Source organism: Drosophila melanogaster, chromosome 2R (assembly GCF_000001215.4).
Source record: "Drosophila melanogaster chromosome 2R".
Taxonomy (NCBI): domain Eukaryota; kingdom Metazoa; phylum Arthropoda; class Insecta; order Diptera; family Drosophilidae; genus Drosophila; species Drosophila melanogaster.
Window position 1 is genome coordinate 2,833,105 of NT_033778.4, and position 14,723 is coordinate 2,847,827.

Consider the following 14,723-nt stretch of genomic DNA (forward strand, 5'->3'; position numbering starts at 1 on the left):
TCGTATGGCGTTACGCATCTTGTTATTCTAGTGTCTTTGGTTTAGGAGTCTTGCCCTACAGAAGGGGAGACGTTCGCACAGTTGGTCTTAAGGCTGCAGCATTAAATACATAAATGTAATTTTGGAGTTACTAAAGCAGAAATCGAATAGACTTGTCTAAAGAACGAAATAATGGACAATTGGGCCAGAATAAATCTAAAAAAAATAATTTTTAGAAAAAGAATACACCCTTTTTGAAGCTCCCATTTAAATAGATTTGAACCCTGAGGTATTTGCTTTATTTTTTTGTAATAAAAAACGCAACACAATCATTATTTGGAAAGGATACGGCACTCAATCGATGCAACCATCAAACCGATTCAGCAACCAATAAGAAAAATACCAGTTGCACTTGAAAACAAAGTAATCGCAAAATTGGAAGAAGCTGTGGGTTTTGACATTGTTGAGACAGTAATATGTCATTCAGCTTTGATATCACCTATGGTCATAGTATTCAAAGAGAATGGCGACATCAGAATTTGCATACACAAGAGGCTTGCTAATAAGGCAATCTTAAGAGAGAACTATAAACTTCCTGTACTTAAGACAGAAAATTAAGAGGAGCCAAGTACTTCACACTATTAAACCTGAAAACCTAAAAACAAAGGCATTGAAGTAAATCCGGAAAAATTGACAACTATTCTTTCATTCAGAGACCCTAAGAAAATTGCATACGTTGGCAAATTCATTCCCGACCTGGCCAATCGTACAGAACCCCAAAGGAGATTGCCAAAAAGGGAAAGCAAATTTAACTGGGGCCAGACAGCAACAACGGGTTTTGAAGACCTAAAGCTTGGCGAAAATTCCGAGGTTATCTTATTATGTTGAACTGGGAAAACGTTAATTTTTTTACAAACTGTTTCTGGTTTAGGATATTTGATTAAGAAATACAATAAATCGTTGTTCTGAAAGGCTTTAACGCTAGATACTCTTAAAATATCTGCTACGCTCGTATTTGTGAGAAGTTCACTGGCCAGCTCGTGAATGTCAACACTATCCAAAATAAGTGGGCTTATTAAATTTATTTTAGCTAGAGTTACCGACAGTATCAAGTCTTCTAGGTTTGTAATAATTATTCTATTTTTAGCAAGTATACTTTCAAATAGGTGTTCTGAGTCCGCGTTGTCTGTTTTACTTATTGCATTCATTGACCTTGTAATTTCGTTTAGTCGAGATTGAAGTTTCGTATTTATTTCGATCTGTCTATTTGCTGAATCTATTAATTGCCCTTGTTTAAATTTAATCTGTTCCCAGTCGTCGAAGTCTGGGGTTCCGGCTATCACCTTGAGTGCTGTACCTAGTAGATTTATACTGCTAGCATGTCTATGGTGTACCCTAATCGTAGCTATTAGTGATTCTATGTGCCCCAAGTCAGTAGTTTTCGCATATGGTTTTTTCCAAAGTAGTTCAGTTGCCGTCTGGTATCTTCAACATAAGTTTCATAAGAAGTTATGTTAGAAGTGTGTCCGAGATATCCGTATCTGTCCCATATCGTTAAGTCACCGTCTATTATAGGTATGTAGTCTGCGTGTGAATAGTCATTAAGTTTCATAGTCGTTATTGTCAAGGTGATTGCGGAAGCCAGCACACACAAATATCCTAACCTGTAATAAAAATATTAAAATTAAAAGTACTATAAGCGATGAAATTTTTTATTTATTTATATTTGTTTTTAATTTTTTTCTTGGGTTTACTTAAGGTTGTCCTTATGGACCACCCTCCCTTTTATTAGAACCGTCGTACCTAAATCAGCATCAATGGCTTCTTCCGTGCACAGTGGTGACAGTTTATTACCCAATCGTTTGTTTGATTTTAGCCATACTTTTTCACCTACTTTATACTTTTATGGATTCTATCTCGGTTCATGTACCCAAGTTGTTTTTCTTGCGCAAGTACAATTTTATCCCTAGTTTCTGTTAATAAATCCGAAGGGGCGGAGCAAATTAATTCTGTCGGTTTTCTGTTTGTTACTGAGTGAATTGACCTATTATACTCAATGGTCGCCAAAAGGATTATGTCCTTGGTTTCGTTAAGGTGTTTATCTATTTTTAGACAACGGGCTATTTCTTTAAGGGTACTGTGGAATCTTTCCACTTGACCATTAGAGGTGCTGTGGAGTGGTGGGGCATTACAAATCTGAATGTCAAAATTGTTTAGTATATTTTTTATTGTTTTTTATTTTATTTTTATTGTGGCCTTTACGTCCACAATTGCGCGTAAAGTAATATATTGGACGACCGCAAATTTGAGAGTTTATCGACGCATGTTAAAAAAAATGTTTTGTCGGTACTAAAAATGTCAACATGCAATATTTCCCCAACATATGATGGGATTGGGGTCTCACCCATCGCTTGCTTGACCAGATGTCGATTATATTTACCCATTGAACAAACCTTACAGTTTACGACAATCTCTGTTGCCAGCGAATTCATCTTTGGGAAAAAATAGTCCCGGAGATTTTGCTTCACATTTTCCTGCGCTGCTCGGTGCGCTCGGTTATGCTCTGCAATAATTATTTCTCTCTGTTCGGTTTTATCGACAATGTCTATCACGATATTTTTGGAGTGTCGGAATGTGGTTGACGGAAACGCTTTTACTAGACTGTGTTGTATGAATGCCAAAATGGGTAGGTCGCAATGTATTGCGTTAACTACCTTGGCATTTACGACGTCTTGTAATCTTATAACGTGCCTGGTTTTTTCCCTGAACAAAATAGTAGATCTAACTGATGGGGCGTTAGATTCTTCAATTACGATCTGGTTCCTAAAGCAATTTACAGGCTTTTCGGTCGTTTCGATAGTATAGGTACATTTACATTCTGGCGAGATAGAGCGTCTGCCACGAAATTCTCTTTGCCAGGCTTGTAAAAAATATTTGCGTTGTGCTCGTCAATAAAAGCTTTCCAGCGTTTTATCTTCGCATTTGGGTTCCTATCCGACACGGCAAAAGTCAACGGTTGATGGTCCGTGAAGATATTTAAATTTTTTACGCCATATAAATAATTTCGAAGATTTTTTAGGGCCCAAACAATGGCCAAGAGTTCCCTCTCATTTGTTGCAAAGTTTACTTCGTTGTCTCGTAATGTTCGAGAAATCAAGGTTATTGGACGTCCGTCCTGAGACAACACAGCTCCAAGACCGTGCCCTGAGGCATCCGTAGTTAAATCGAATGGTTTTTTAAAGTTTGGGTATGCTAAAATAACGTCCTCACAGGCTAATACGTCTTTTAGTCTATTAAAAGCCTTTAGTTGATCTTGTGTTAATTCAAGGTTTACTTTCCTTGAATTGTTGGCACTTATTTTACCATTTTCGCCTTTTAAGACGTCCGTTAGGGGTCGTGCGATGTTGGCAAAGCCTTTTATAAAGCACCTATAATAGCTTGCTAGCCCCAGAAATGATCTGAGACTAAACAAGGTTTTTGGCGGTTTGAAGTCTTTTATGGCCTGAACCTTACTTTGCGAAGTTTGAATCCCGCCGCGGGATACCGTGAATCCCAGATATTCCACGCTCTTTTTGAAGAACTTGGATTTTTCTTGAGACACCCTCATGCCAGCCGTCTGAAGACTGTTTAACACCCAATCGATGTGTTTAACGTGGTCTTCTTTGTTGTTAGAGAAGATAATTACGTCGTCGACGTAGACATAGCAGGTTTTCCCTATCTGCTCTCTTAAGACATCATCAATGGCTCTTTGAAATATGCTTGGCGCATTTTTCAAACCAAAAGGGAGTCTACAGAATTCATATTTTCCGTTGTTTACGGAGAAAGCGGTTTTTTCCCGGTCCCTTTCCGCTAATTCGATTTGATGAAATCCCGATTTGAGGTCAAGAGTAGTAAAGTACTGTGCCTCGCCCATATTTGATAATATGGTTGAAATACTTGGGATGGGGTACTTATCATCAGTCGTTTTTTGGTTAAGTTTACGAAAATCGATGACCATACGCTTTAGCTTGTGGCCCGATTGGTCTACCCCCTTTTTATCGACAACCCAGATCGGGTTGTTGTAAGGTGATTTGGACGGTCTTATTATGCCATTCGCTAGAAGTTGTTTAACCTCTCGGATACGCCCATTGGGTAAGGGTACAGTTTAGAATATACTGGCTCCCCGTCAGTTCGTATTGTGGCAACTGTATTGATATTGTAGGGCAGGGACTCATTAACATCTGCAAATGACCCTGTTCTTTTATTAATCATTTTGTTAAAGTCATCTTTAATGACTTCAGGAACATCGCCATCGTCTATTTTAATGAAGTTTACGTTCTGGCATTTTGTAAACTTGATTGGCTCTGAACCGCGATCATAAGTGATACAATTTTTTTCGAAATCAACATTGGCGTTAATCTTTTTTAGTAAGTCTAGGCCAATAATGCCGTGAAAATCACTTAGATTTTCTAAAATAAAAAAATATGTTTTAGTTTTAAAAAGTTGAATTTGGCACTTCCGTTCAATTCTTGTATGACCATGTAGTGATTTTACCTGGAATGGCTTGTCGACTGGCACAAAGTGTGGCAGCCCTAGAAGTGGCTTAATGTAATTTTTCGAAGTCCCTGTATCGATAAGAACTTTTATGGTCTGCCCCGCTACTGTACGTGTGATGTACGGAAGCAGGGAGTGACCCCTAAAAAATTACAGCTTTCGACCTCAGACAAATCGTCTTCAGCCGCATTTGCCTCGGATTCTCCCTGTTCTTCGTATTCGGTTTTTTGGTCTTGGGGCATGTGGTTCAATGATTGGCGACTTTTCGCTGAATGACCACCTTTAAAATTTGTTGCTTGAGTGGGCTGTCTAAAGCGTGATGACGTGTCTACTTCCATGGGTTCGGAAGTTGATTCTTGTGGCTTCTGGTAATATCTCTGTCTAGCGCTACCTGAAGTGTTCGGCTTTTGACCGTTACCTTTCTGGTAATGGGGATTTTTCCTAAAGATAGTGGGAGCGTCGCTCTCTTGCTGGGAGTTTTGACGCGAACCTTGGGACCTCTGATTCCCAGATTTTTGCGCTTTTTCATCTATGTGCCGAGCGAAGTTTGCGGCAAAAATGCTTCTCTCGTTACTTGATTCTGCCTCTTGTGCTAATGCCAGGGCAGTCTATAAGTCTCGAGGTTGGGCTGGAAAAACTGCCCATTTTTTCTTCAGGCCTGAGATAAATGTGTGAAGTGCATCGTTTCTATATTTGTCATTTAACACAGCTGCCGAAGCTGCGTCGTGGGTCATGAGAGTTTTGTTAGTTAAAAGCGTCAGCTTTCTTTCTATTTCATCGTAATATTTCAAAAGGGGCTGGTCACCCTGCCTTAAAGTACTTAAATCTTGTTGAATTACGTGAACCGGAGTTTTGTCTGAATATGTGAAATCCAGTCTAGCAATTATCGCGTGAAAATTTAAAACTGTATTAAATGATGCTAAGATCGCATCTGCAGATCCTCTAACCTTGTTGCGTATTATGGCAACAGCCTGATAATGCCTAGAACTTCCGTCATAAGCTTCGAAGACTTTATATGCGGCGTTGGCCGCTTGGCGCCAAGAGATATAATGTTCTTGTTTGCCGTCGAACTCAGGAATAGATTTAACTATGTCTAGGGGCTCTTCACATCTAACTTCTGGTATGATTTCTATAGGCTTATAAGCTGTCACCTCTGGCGCAGTAACCTTTAAGGCGTTCAGTTGTTCTGTTAAAGTTGCTATTTTTTGGTCAAATATTTGTGCTTGCTCTGCCAGACAATTTCGTATGTGAAGGTCAATCTGTACTGATTCTTGTTGCGTCATTGTGCGGTTTTTGTATTCTCGGTAAGAGGGGATATAGCCTTCTAAACTACTGTCGCTAAATCTTTTCTGCATTTATAATGGCACAATGAACAAATCACTTACATGTATTTCATTTCTGGGTAACTGCTTAAACTGCCGATGCGTGCACTTGTTGATTTGTTGATTTTTTCTTTACTCTCTCGACACTTCGTGTTGGGGTTCTATTTTTTTAACTTGTATGTTGTTTTAACCGTTTTTTTCTTTTTAATTTGTATGTTGTTTTAACGGTTTGTTTAGCTTTTTTATTTTTATTCTTGTTTTCGCTTTGTTTGCTGTGTTCTTGGTCGGAAAAATACTTCACTTTGCACTTTTTCGTTTATTTGTCACAGCTTTGGCTGGTGAACAAATATTCTGAGTTCTATAATTAGCTTTGCACTTATAATTTGCTTGTCACAGTTCACTTCGCACTTTTTCGTTTATTTGTCACAGCTTTGGCTGGTGAACAAATATTGTGAGTTCTATAAGAGTGCCGTGGGCGCCAATTAACAGACAACAATTTTAGTTATTGTGGTTTATTCTGCGACTATGCGCGTTCAGATGAGTTCTTAAAACTGAAGACAGAAAACTTAAGCTTAATATAAAGTAGCCCGTCTTTTGAAGCAGCGCTCACGGCAGAACGCTGACATTGCGCTTCACACGCTCCGGGCAGTAGAATGTTGGAATGCAGGAGTCATATTTCGCGACTTAGTTGCAGTCGCGCTGACGTTACTGCGGCCGCGTCCGGTCTTATCGTGGAGTTAGCGATTTTGGCCCTGCGCGTGTTAACTTGCACACTCTGCCAAACGTCTTGTTTGTTGGAATACTGGTAAATCATCGGTTAACAGTATTTTCATCTTCACTGGTGTCGAACAATTTCGAATTGGCTTATAATCTCCAATTAGACTTAAAGCCTTTTCTTTTTGCACACTACTCAAATGCGATAAATCAACCTCATCAAATATGTCAGCCAGCTCCACACCCAACATGCACATACTTTTGAATTCAACAAACAACTCAGCACATGATCCTTTGCCCAATGGCTGGATTCTCTGACTCTCAACCTTTTTTTTGGTTTACAACTCGACTTATAAACTCTGTGCCACATTTGGTTACTTTCATATCCACGCTGTTTAAGATTGTTCTTCCTAAAATCGAATCAAAACCAATATCCTCATCAGGAACTACGTGAAATTCAACTTGCATGTCTATACCATCTACCTCAACCGAAATTATGCCAGTCAAAAAACTTCGCTAAGCCTGTCAACTTATTTCTGCCCAACTTAGTATAAACACTTCTGCGTATAAGACAAAGGTCAGCACCTGTATCAACTAATCCTTGAAACATCATTGACTTATACTGCACAGTTTTCAACTCTAACCCTGAAGGAGTGAAAATGCTTAATGGCTTTAACTCTTCCTTCCTATCTTGTACGACATTTGTATTTTGATCCTGCTTAATTTTTCCATCTATTTTACACTCTGATGCGCGATGTCCTGATTGGTTACACTTAAAACAAACGAAATCTTTCTTCCTACAATCTTTTAGCAAATGGGTATCATCACCGCACTTGAAACATTTACGTGCCTTGTTGTCACTGCTAATCTTCTTGGACTCAGAACTCTGTTTATCGACCAATGATCCAGGCTTGTTTAATGACTTGCTTGAACTACAAACTTTTTTGTAAACATCCAAACTAAGTTTTAGCTCTTTTAATGTTTTTGCTTGATACAGCACTACTTTGTTTGCAGAGGAATCCTGAATGCCACTAATGAAATAATCTATAATGCTCTCATCTTCAAGCTTTGCTGGCTTAGCTATTTCCATCAGTGCGTACAAGAATTCATGTAAACTCTCATCTTTTTTCTTTTGCCGTCTATTTAATCTTCGATGTATTTCTGCTGATGACACTAACTTCGAACTCATCTAGCAATACAGTTTTCAATATTTCCCAACTTCGAATGTTTTGTTGACTTTTGACAAACGATCTAGCAGCACCTCGTAAAAGATGCTTCGCATAGACAAACATTTGTAATTGGTTCCACTGAACTGTACTCCCACATTCTTCTACGTCATTTATCCACTGGTCAACATCAACACTACCTATAGTACCTGAGAATTCAGAAATACTACCTTCGACATCTTTTAGAGTAAACCATGACCTATTATTTTCTTTTGTCATCATTGGTGCAGTTGCTATTGACTCATCGTCCGAAATGTTTTGTTCTTCATTGTTTAATCTGTAGTGAGCAAGGAGCTGCTGCTGCAGCATGCTTTTAGTACCACTTGTCTGCAAATTTAACTCAGACAGCTTATTTCGTAGGTCATCAACGCGCAGCCCAAGAATTTCAACCCGAACCGTTCTAAACATTATAAAATTTATCAGTACAAAATTCTTAATACGAAATAAAATCAACTGTATATTCTTTCCGTCAAGCTGCAAAACTACTTAACATACCCTCTCTTTAAAGTTTTCAAAACTACTTAGCCAACTCTGTTAAATCTATGTTAACAGCAAACGATACACAACTTGCCGCGTCGTTTTCGCCTCTTCGTTGTCCTCGCCTCTTTCGTTCCTACTGCCTCGCCTCTTTCTCCGCCGTTATTCTTCTTCTGCTTCTTCTGCCACTGAAGCGACTGTCGTTTTCTGATTGCTTCACCGTTCTTCTTCTTCTGCTACACCGTAACCGTCGTTTTGCCGTTCTTCTTCAATTGTCTGCTTGCAATTTCTACGGCGTGGCCTTCTTTTATTTATAGTGTTACTTTATTGTTTAATGACAATTGTTTATAGTACACTTTATATTGTTTAATGACAATAGTTCTTGTTTATTATTATTTTATTGTTTGATGACAATTGTTTAGGTCTAGTTGTATAAGTATATGGCGCGATTGAAAAACTTGCGACTGCTCTCGTTCACCATTCTACTCGAAGCCCCTCCTTTTCGGTTTTTTTCGTTAATAAGCGTTGCCACTGTATTGGATGTATAGCATATAGTTGCTTTGGAATCTTCCAAAAATTCCCTGCCTAACAAAATGTCGTATTTTTCTGAGAATTTATGTAAATAAAATGTTTGCTTTGTCGGACATAATTTACTAGGTTTTACCAAAGACACTAGAATAACAAGATGCGTAACGGCCATACATTGGTTTGGCACTATGCAGCCACTTTTTTGGTGACGGCCAAAATTGCTCTCTTTCCGCTCGCTCACGCTGAGAACATAAGAAATCTAAAAATAGAATTTGCTTGCTTGTGTGAGTAAAAACAAGAGACGAGAACGCGTATATGTGTGCGTGTTGTGCTAGAAGACGATTTTCGGGCCGATATCAATTCTGATCAAAGAAATGAATTTACATTGTACATATTAGGGTAGTTTTTTGCCAATTTCGTAGCAATATGATGAAATAAAATAATTTTTAAAAATTCGCGCCCTTCTTATTATAATTTTAAAATTTTAATTTTAATTTTAAATTTTTTTAATTTTAAAGCTTTTTAAATTCGTTTGTTAAAATCGCCGCTCGAATTAGCTACCGTTTACATATTTATATTTATGTTGATAATTATTTATGTGTAATATGTGTAATAGTCGGTACCCAGGGAACACCACGGGGAGGCCATTACAATTGTAATGGGGTCTTATATTTACGTATATGACCTTCGAGTCGACTTTAAATATTTTAATGTTTAACATTAAATATGAAAACTGTTTATTGCAAAAGTCACATCAAAGACACTAGAATTATTCTAGTGTCTTTGTTTTGGTCATATCTTGAGGCACGAAGTGCGGACACAAGCACTCAACAATCATTGCCTTATTAATTTTTCACACGCCGCAAGATGAATACTCTAATGACAAATATTCTTATATAAAGTCATTTTTGAAATTGATTTTTGTGATAATATGTACATAGATTTGGCTTTTTCTAATCTATTTTCAAATAATAATAACGTTAAGGCAATGCAAAACAAGAATTTTTCGCATGGTGCCAATTGACCAAAAATAATATAGATTTAAAGTCAAATTCTAAGGTAATAGGGCATATTTTGTCAAATTTACAATGCATGAGCATACGTGTGCACACATACAGTTGTCTGCTATCACTTTATGCGTTGAAAAGAGCTGTTCGCTGTAGCGCTCTCCGCTCTCTCGCTCTCCTAGCCACGGCGAAATAATCGTGTGCCAAAAAATCGTATGGCGTTACGCATCTTGTAATTCTAGTGTCTTTGGTTGTATCTACTATCCAATTCAGCTAATGGCAGCTAAGGCACGGGAAAATTACAAAACTTGCACAGATTTAGCGTTATTGCAATCCGTATGCTTAATCAACATTCTAACCCTTATAGTTTCTAAATCACAATGCTTATAATACGTTTTATGCAACTGCTAACCTGTTCCATTAACGATCAAGTCCCCCAACCCCTGTACCACAAAGTAATGACGCCTAGGACGAAATCAGTCGATTTGCAAACATATTGACAATTGTCAAATTAGTACCACATAAAAAAACAACGTCTTATCCACATTCCCAATTATCATAGATATACTAGAACCACAAAATTTTGCGCATCTCTTCATGCCGCATTCCAGCTAGTCGCAAAAAAAGGTGATAAGTTTCCATAAGTTACAGAAATTAGCTTTACGATCTTTACTGAGTTATAGGGATCTCGTCCTCACACTATGAGATCTAGAGTGCGTCCAATTAGGATGATGTCGTCCTGGGACGTACAGGTATGTGAAGACATTTTCGGTGCAGAAAATGCTAATGTCAAGTTCCCCGACTATCAGATACCCGTTAATCAGCTAGTGTGAATGCGATGGCGAAATTTTATCATTTTCTGGGATATCAATTTTGGGGAATCACATGAGAAAAAATTTTAAATTTGTTCAAAAGTGTGGGCGTGACCGGTTTGGCGGCTTTATGGTGTTAGAGTGGGCGTGGCAAAAAGTTTTTTGGCAGATCTGTAGAAATCTACAAGACTAATTTAATTATGAATAAATATCTAAAAATTGTTCAAAAATGTGGGCGTGGCAGTTTTGTGCGGTGTTGAGGCGTTAGAGTTAGAGTTAGATTTTGCAAACCAATAGATTTCAAGACTAACAGAACTAACAGAAACTAACAGACTAACAGAAATATGAAAAATATCAATTTAGGGTGCGTAAAAATCGATTTTTGTAAATCGATAGAAATTAACAAAACTAACAAAAATATGAAAAACTATCAACACATTTTTCAAAAGTGTTGGCGTGGCAGTTTTGTGCGGTTTGTGAGCGTTAGAATGGGCGAGGCAACATGGATCAACAAGCTTGAGCTGCGTCTTAGTCTCTAGAATCTGTATGCTCAATCTCAACCATCTAGCTTTAATAGTTAATGAGATCACGATGTTCATACGGACAGACGGGCATGGCTAGATCATACATACTTTATATGGTTGGAAACGCTTCCTTCTGCCTGTTACATACTTTTCAACGAATCTAGTATACCCTTTTACTCTACTCTCTCTAAGGCAAATAGTTAATAGTATTATTATTTTTACATAAAAAAATTTATAATACAATAACTAATTTGAAGAAAGGAGTAACTTACTGGTATTCTAAGAACAATTGATTACAACATTTTTCGGAGTTATATTCAATATAAATTTTTATATCTTTCAGTGCACAAGTCAAATCAATTTTGACGATAGCGTCATCCAAAATTGTTTTGAAAGTTATCGTGGTGTGGATTTGCTTAATGTAATTGGAGAATCAACTAATTCACTAAGGCCTCCTATTACGTTTCAAGAATCAATATTAAAAGACTTATTTTCTGAAGTGTGTAAAGCAGCTGGAGACTTCATAGAAGTTAGAGATATATGCAAAATTTAAAAATAAAAACTGAAACTTTTGTTTTTAACTTTTTGTACTTGTTCTCAAAAAAAAATACGAATAAATATGAATAAATATGGAAAAAAATAAAGGAATACATACACTAGTGGGCATAAGTATTTGGACAATTAATATATTCAATATATTTGTTTGTAACTCATTGTTTACTGAAAGCGAAATTGTTTAATAATTTTAGTAAATAGGTAGGCTTTCGTAGTTAAATTAGGTAACATAAACATATGTATAACTTCATTGTTGATTTTAAAAAAATTACGTTTTTACAAATTAGCAGTGGCATAAGTATTTGGACAAATTATTTAAATGTTATAAATTGAAAAGAAAAAAAAGTCAACTAAAAATCACTTTTTGAAGACGTTTTGGTACAGACTACACCAAGCTGTGAATATAATCTATTGAAATATCCTTCACTAAGGTTTGAATTTCCAAAATTGTTTGCACGCCTTTTTTTTGTTATATATGACCAGAAGTTTTCTATTATGTTGAGATCTGGACTTTGCGGTGGCTAATCCAATGTGTTTACGCAAACATCTTCAGAAACTGCGTAATCAGTTTGGCCTTATGACAGGGAGCATTATCCTGCTGGAATATGAAGGACTCTCCAATCAATTTATCACCAGAGGGGAATGCATGATTATTAAGGACATCTAAATATTTTCTTTTATGGTTCCATCAACAGGAACCAAATCTCCCAAGCCTGTGAAGGCTACGCATTCCCAAAATATAAAAGATCCTCCGGAACGACTTATTCTATTATAATTATTAAAAAAAAATTTTTGAGCAGTAAAACTCAAAAGAGCTTTCATCGCTCCACAAAACATTGTTCCAGAATTATGCAGGCTGACCAACATATTTTTTATTTTTTAACTTTTTTCGTAGTTATTAGTGATATAACTCTAACAAATGTTCCAAAATCGGCTTTCTTAAGACGTCTGCGAACCGTTCTTTCACTGATATCGATTTCTGCTCCGTCTTTTAGTTTTTTGGCAACCGATCGGGGAGTTCGTAAAATATTCTGCTTAAACTTACGTAAAATATAACCATCGTCCTTTTGAGTTGTTTTACGTGGTCGGTCACTACGCTCAACGTTTTTGGTTGTGTTTTTTTTTTATATTTATTGATTTGGTAATACACAGTTGCCCGTGGAATTCGCTCAGTTCCTTTGTTTTCCCCATGTTTAACAAATTTATGCATGAAATAAAAGTAGGTAGTAACACGTTATAAAGAACAAATGTTCAATTGATCTTAAAAAAAGTCAAAAGTTTTAGATTCTTCGAACAACAGATCAATGCGAACTAATTAAATGAGATGTCAAAATACTTTTGCCACCGCCAAAATCGTTGTCTGTCTAGCTTTCTTATCAGCAGAAGGAAAATTGAAAAGGTAAAAAGCAAAACATACCTCTCGCGTGTAACTGTAATTGCACTCTTTGTTTTATCATCAATAGTTTACTTATTTATTTGACTGTACTATGAAAAGCACAGCCCGGCAGTTGGATGCTAATGTTGTCTAAATACTTACGCCCACTACTGTATGTAATTAATATAGTCGGAAACGCTTTCTTCTGCCTGTTACATACTTTTCAAATTATCTAGTATACCCTTTTACTCTAAGAGTTGCGGATATAATCAATCCACACGGAAGTCGTCCTCATAAAATAAAAAACCGGAATAAAAAAATTTTATATTTTACCTAAACAATAATACTTACAGTTAAAACTGGCACAGGATAGTACCACAATACTACTATGAACAAACAAACTAATGCAACGACCACAAATAATCTGATATGAATACGATTACGTACAGAAATCATTTCAAAATATTAATTTATCAACTATTCAGTTGTTTTTAACTAAACACTTGAAACTTACATGGCCAGCAGTTCCTTGACCTAGAGATAAAAACATTTTTAAATTATACCTTACTTCCACCCTGCTCCATCTTTAAGCTGAATGGCCCAACATTTATTGACCATGTTTTTCATTTTACGCTTCGGTTTTCTTATTACATCCGCGACAGAATGATTATAACATCATTAAATTAGTTTCAACCGACTGCTGTAAATCCTTTAAAATTTATTCTTCATATTCGCTTATATATACAGGCATGTAAACAAATTCGTAAGAATTTTACGATATCGATTTGAAATAAAAAAAAACGGTTCTCCGGTTTTCGAAATCGTAAGAATTTTTCGATTTGTAAGACGGGCACTTTTGTCTGGCCGAAATGAAATGTATAAGTATATCTAAACGTTTTATATCAAATCAGATCTTCTTAACTAAAGGAAAATGTAGTTTAATCAGTGGTCATTCCGCCACTTAGCTATTTAAGAAAAAATTTATTTCTGATTCCGCCTCAACTTAAATAAACAAAATTTGGCCGCCGACAACAAAAGATTTCGATTTGGCAAACGGTCAAATATATGTCGACAAAAATGGCTTGGCAAACAGGCATGTAAAATACTTATAATACATAAAAGCCGATTATACATTAATAATTTAATTCAAAAAAATAACAATATTTTAAAAAGAATTTTACCTAAACAACAAAAATTAAAAATCTGCAATTACATTGGCACAACTAATTATTGCCCCACCCCAGGACAACAACCACGCTATAGCCCGTCGGTAGTTTAAAGACATTTAAGGGTGATCCAGAAACCCGCTATACCTTCATAAGCCGAGTGGACTACGTGATTTCACTCTACCAAACTAACGATGTATCGAAAGATCGAAAGTATCTTGGATGGACACATAACGCGATCTTTGGGACTTCCGAACGTCGAAAATTCGCCTACCCTCAATGAGAGACTAATGCAGAAACAAACACCAAACTAGAAGCTATTGGAGAACTTCAGGGAGACACCTTATAAAAGAAATCTGAGAGCATTCTGCGTAGAGGCGGAAAGGCGACGGTTACACCTGGAAGTAACCAACCAGAATTTTTTATTTATATTCAAGCAATTAAAGATTCCATTAAAATACTGATTAGAGAACTACCAATACAAATACTATTTTGGATGATATTA

At 36.6% G+C, this 14,723-nt stretch overlaps 1 protein-coding gene across 4 annotated transcripts in view, besides 1 other annotated feature; it reads right to left on the bottom strand.

Annotated features, from left to right (window-relative positions):
* Positions 1 to 13,604, bottom strand: part of CG41378 (uncharacterized protein) — a 76,329-nt gene extending 62,725 nt beyond the window's left edge. For 2 of the 4 annotated variants that reach the window (NM_001276230.1, NM_001170365.2), the window contains exon 1: positions 13,404 to 13,557. In NM_001276230.1, coding sequence (NP_001263159.1) covers positions 13,404 to 13,508 — 105 coding nt within the window. In that variant the 5' untranslated portion in view covers positions 13,509 to 13,557. The other 2 variants (NM_001170366.2, NM_001110899.3) reach the window with 2 other exon arrangements.
* Positions 8,916 to 10,036: a mobile genetic element.
* Positions 13,605 to 14,723: the final 1,119 nt, after the last annotated feature.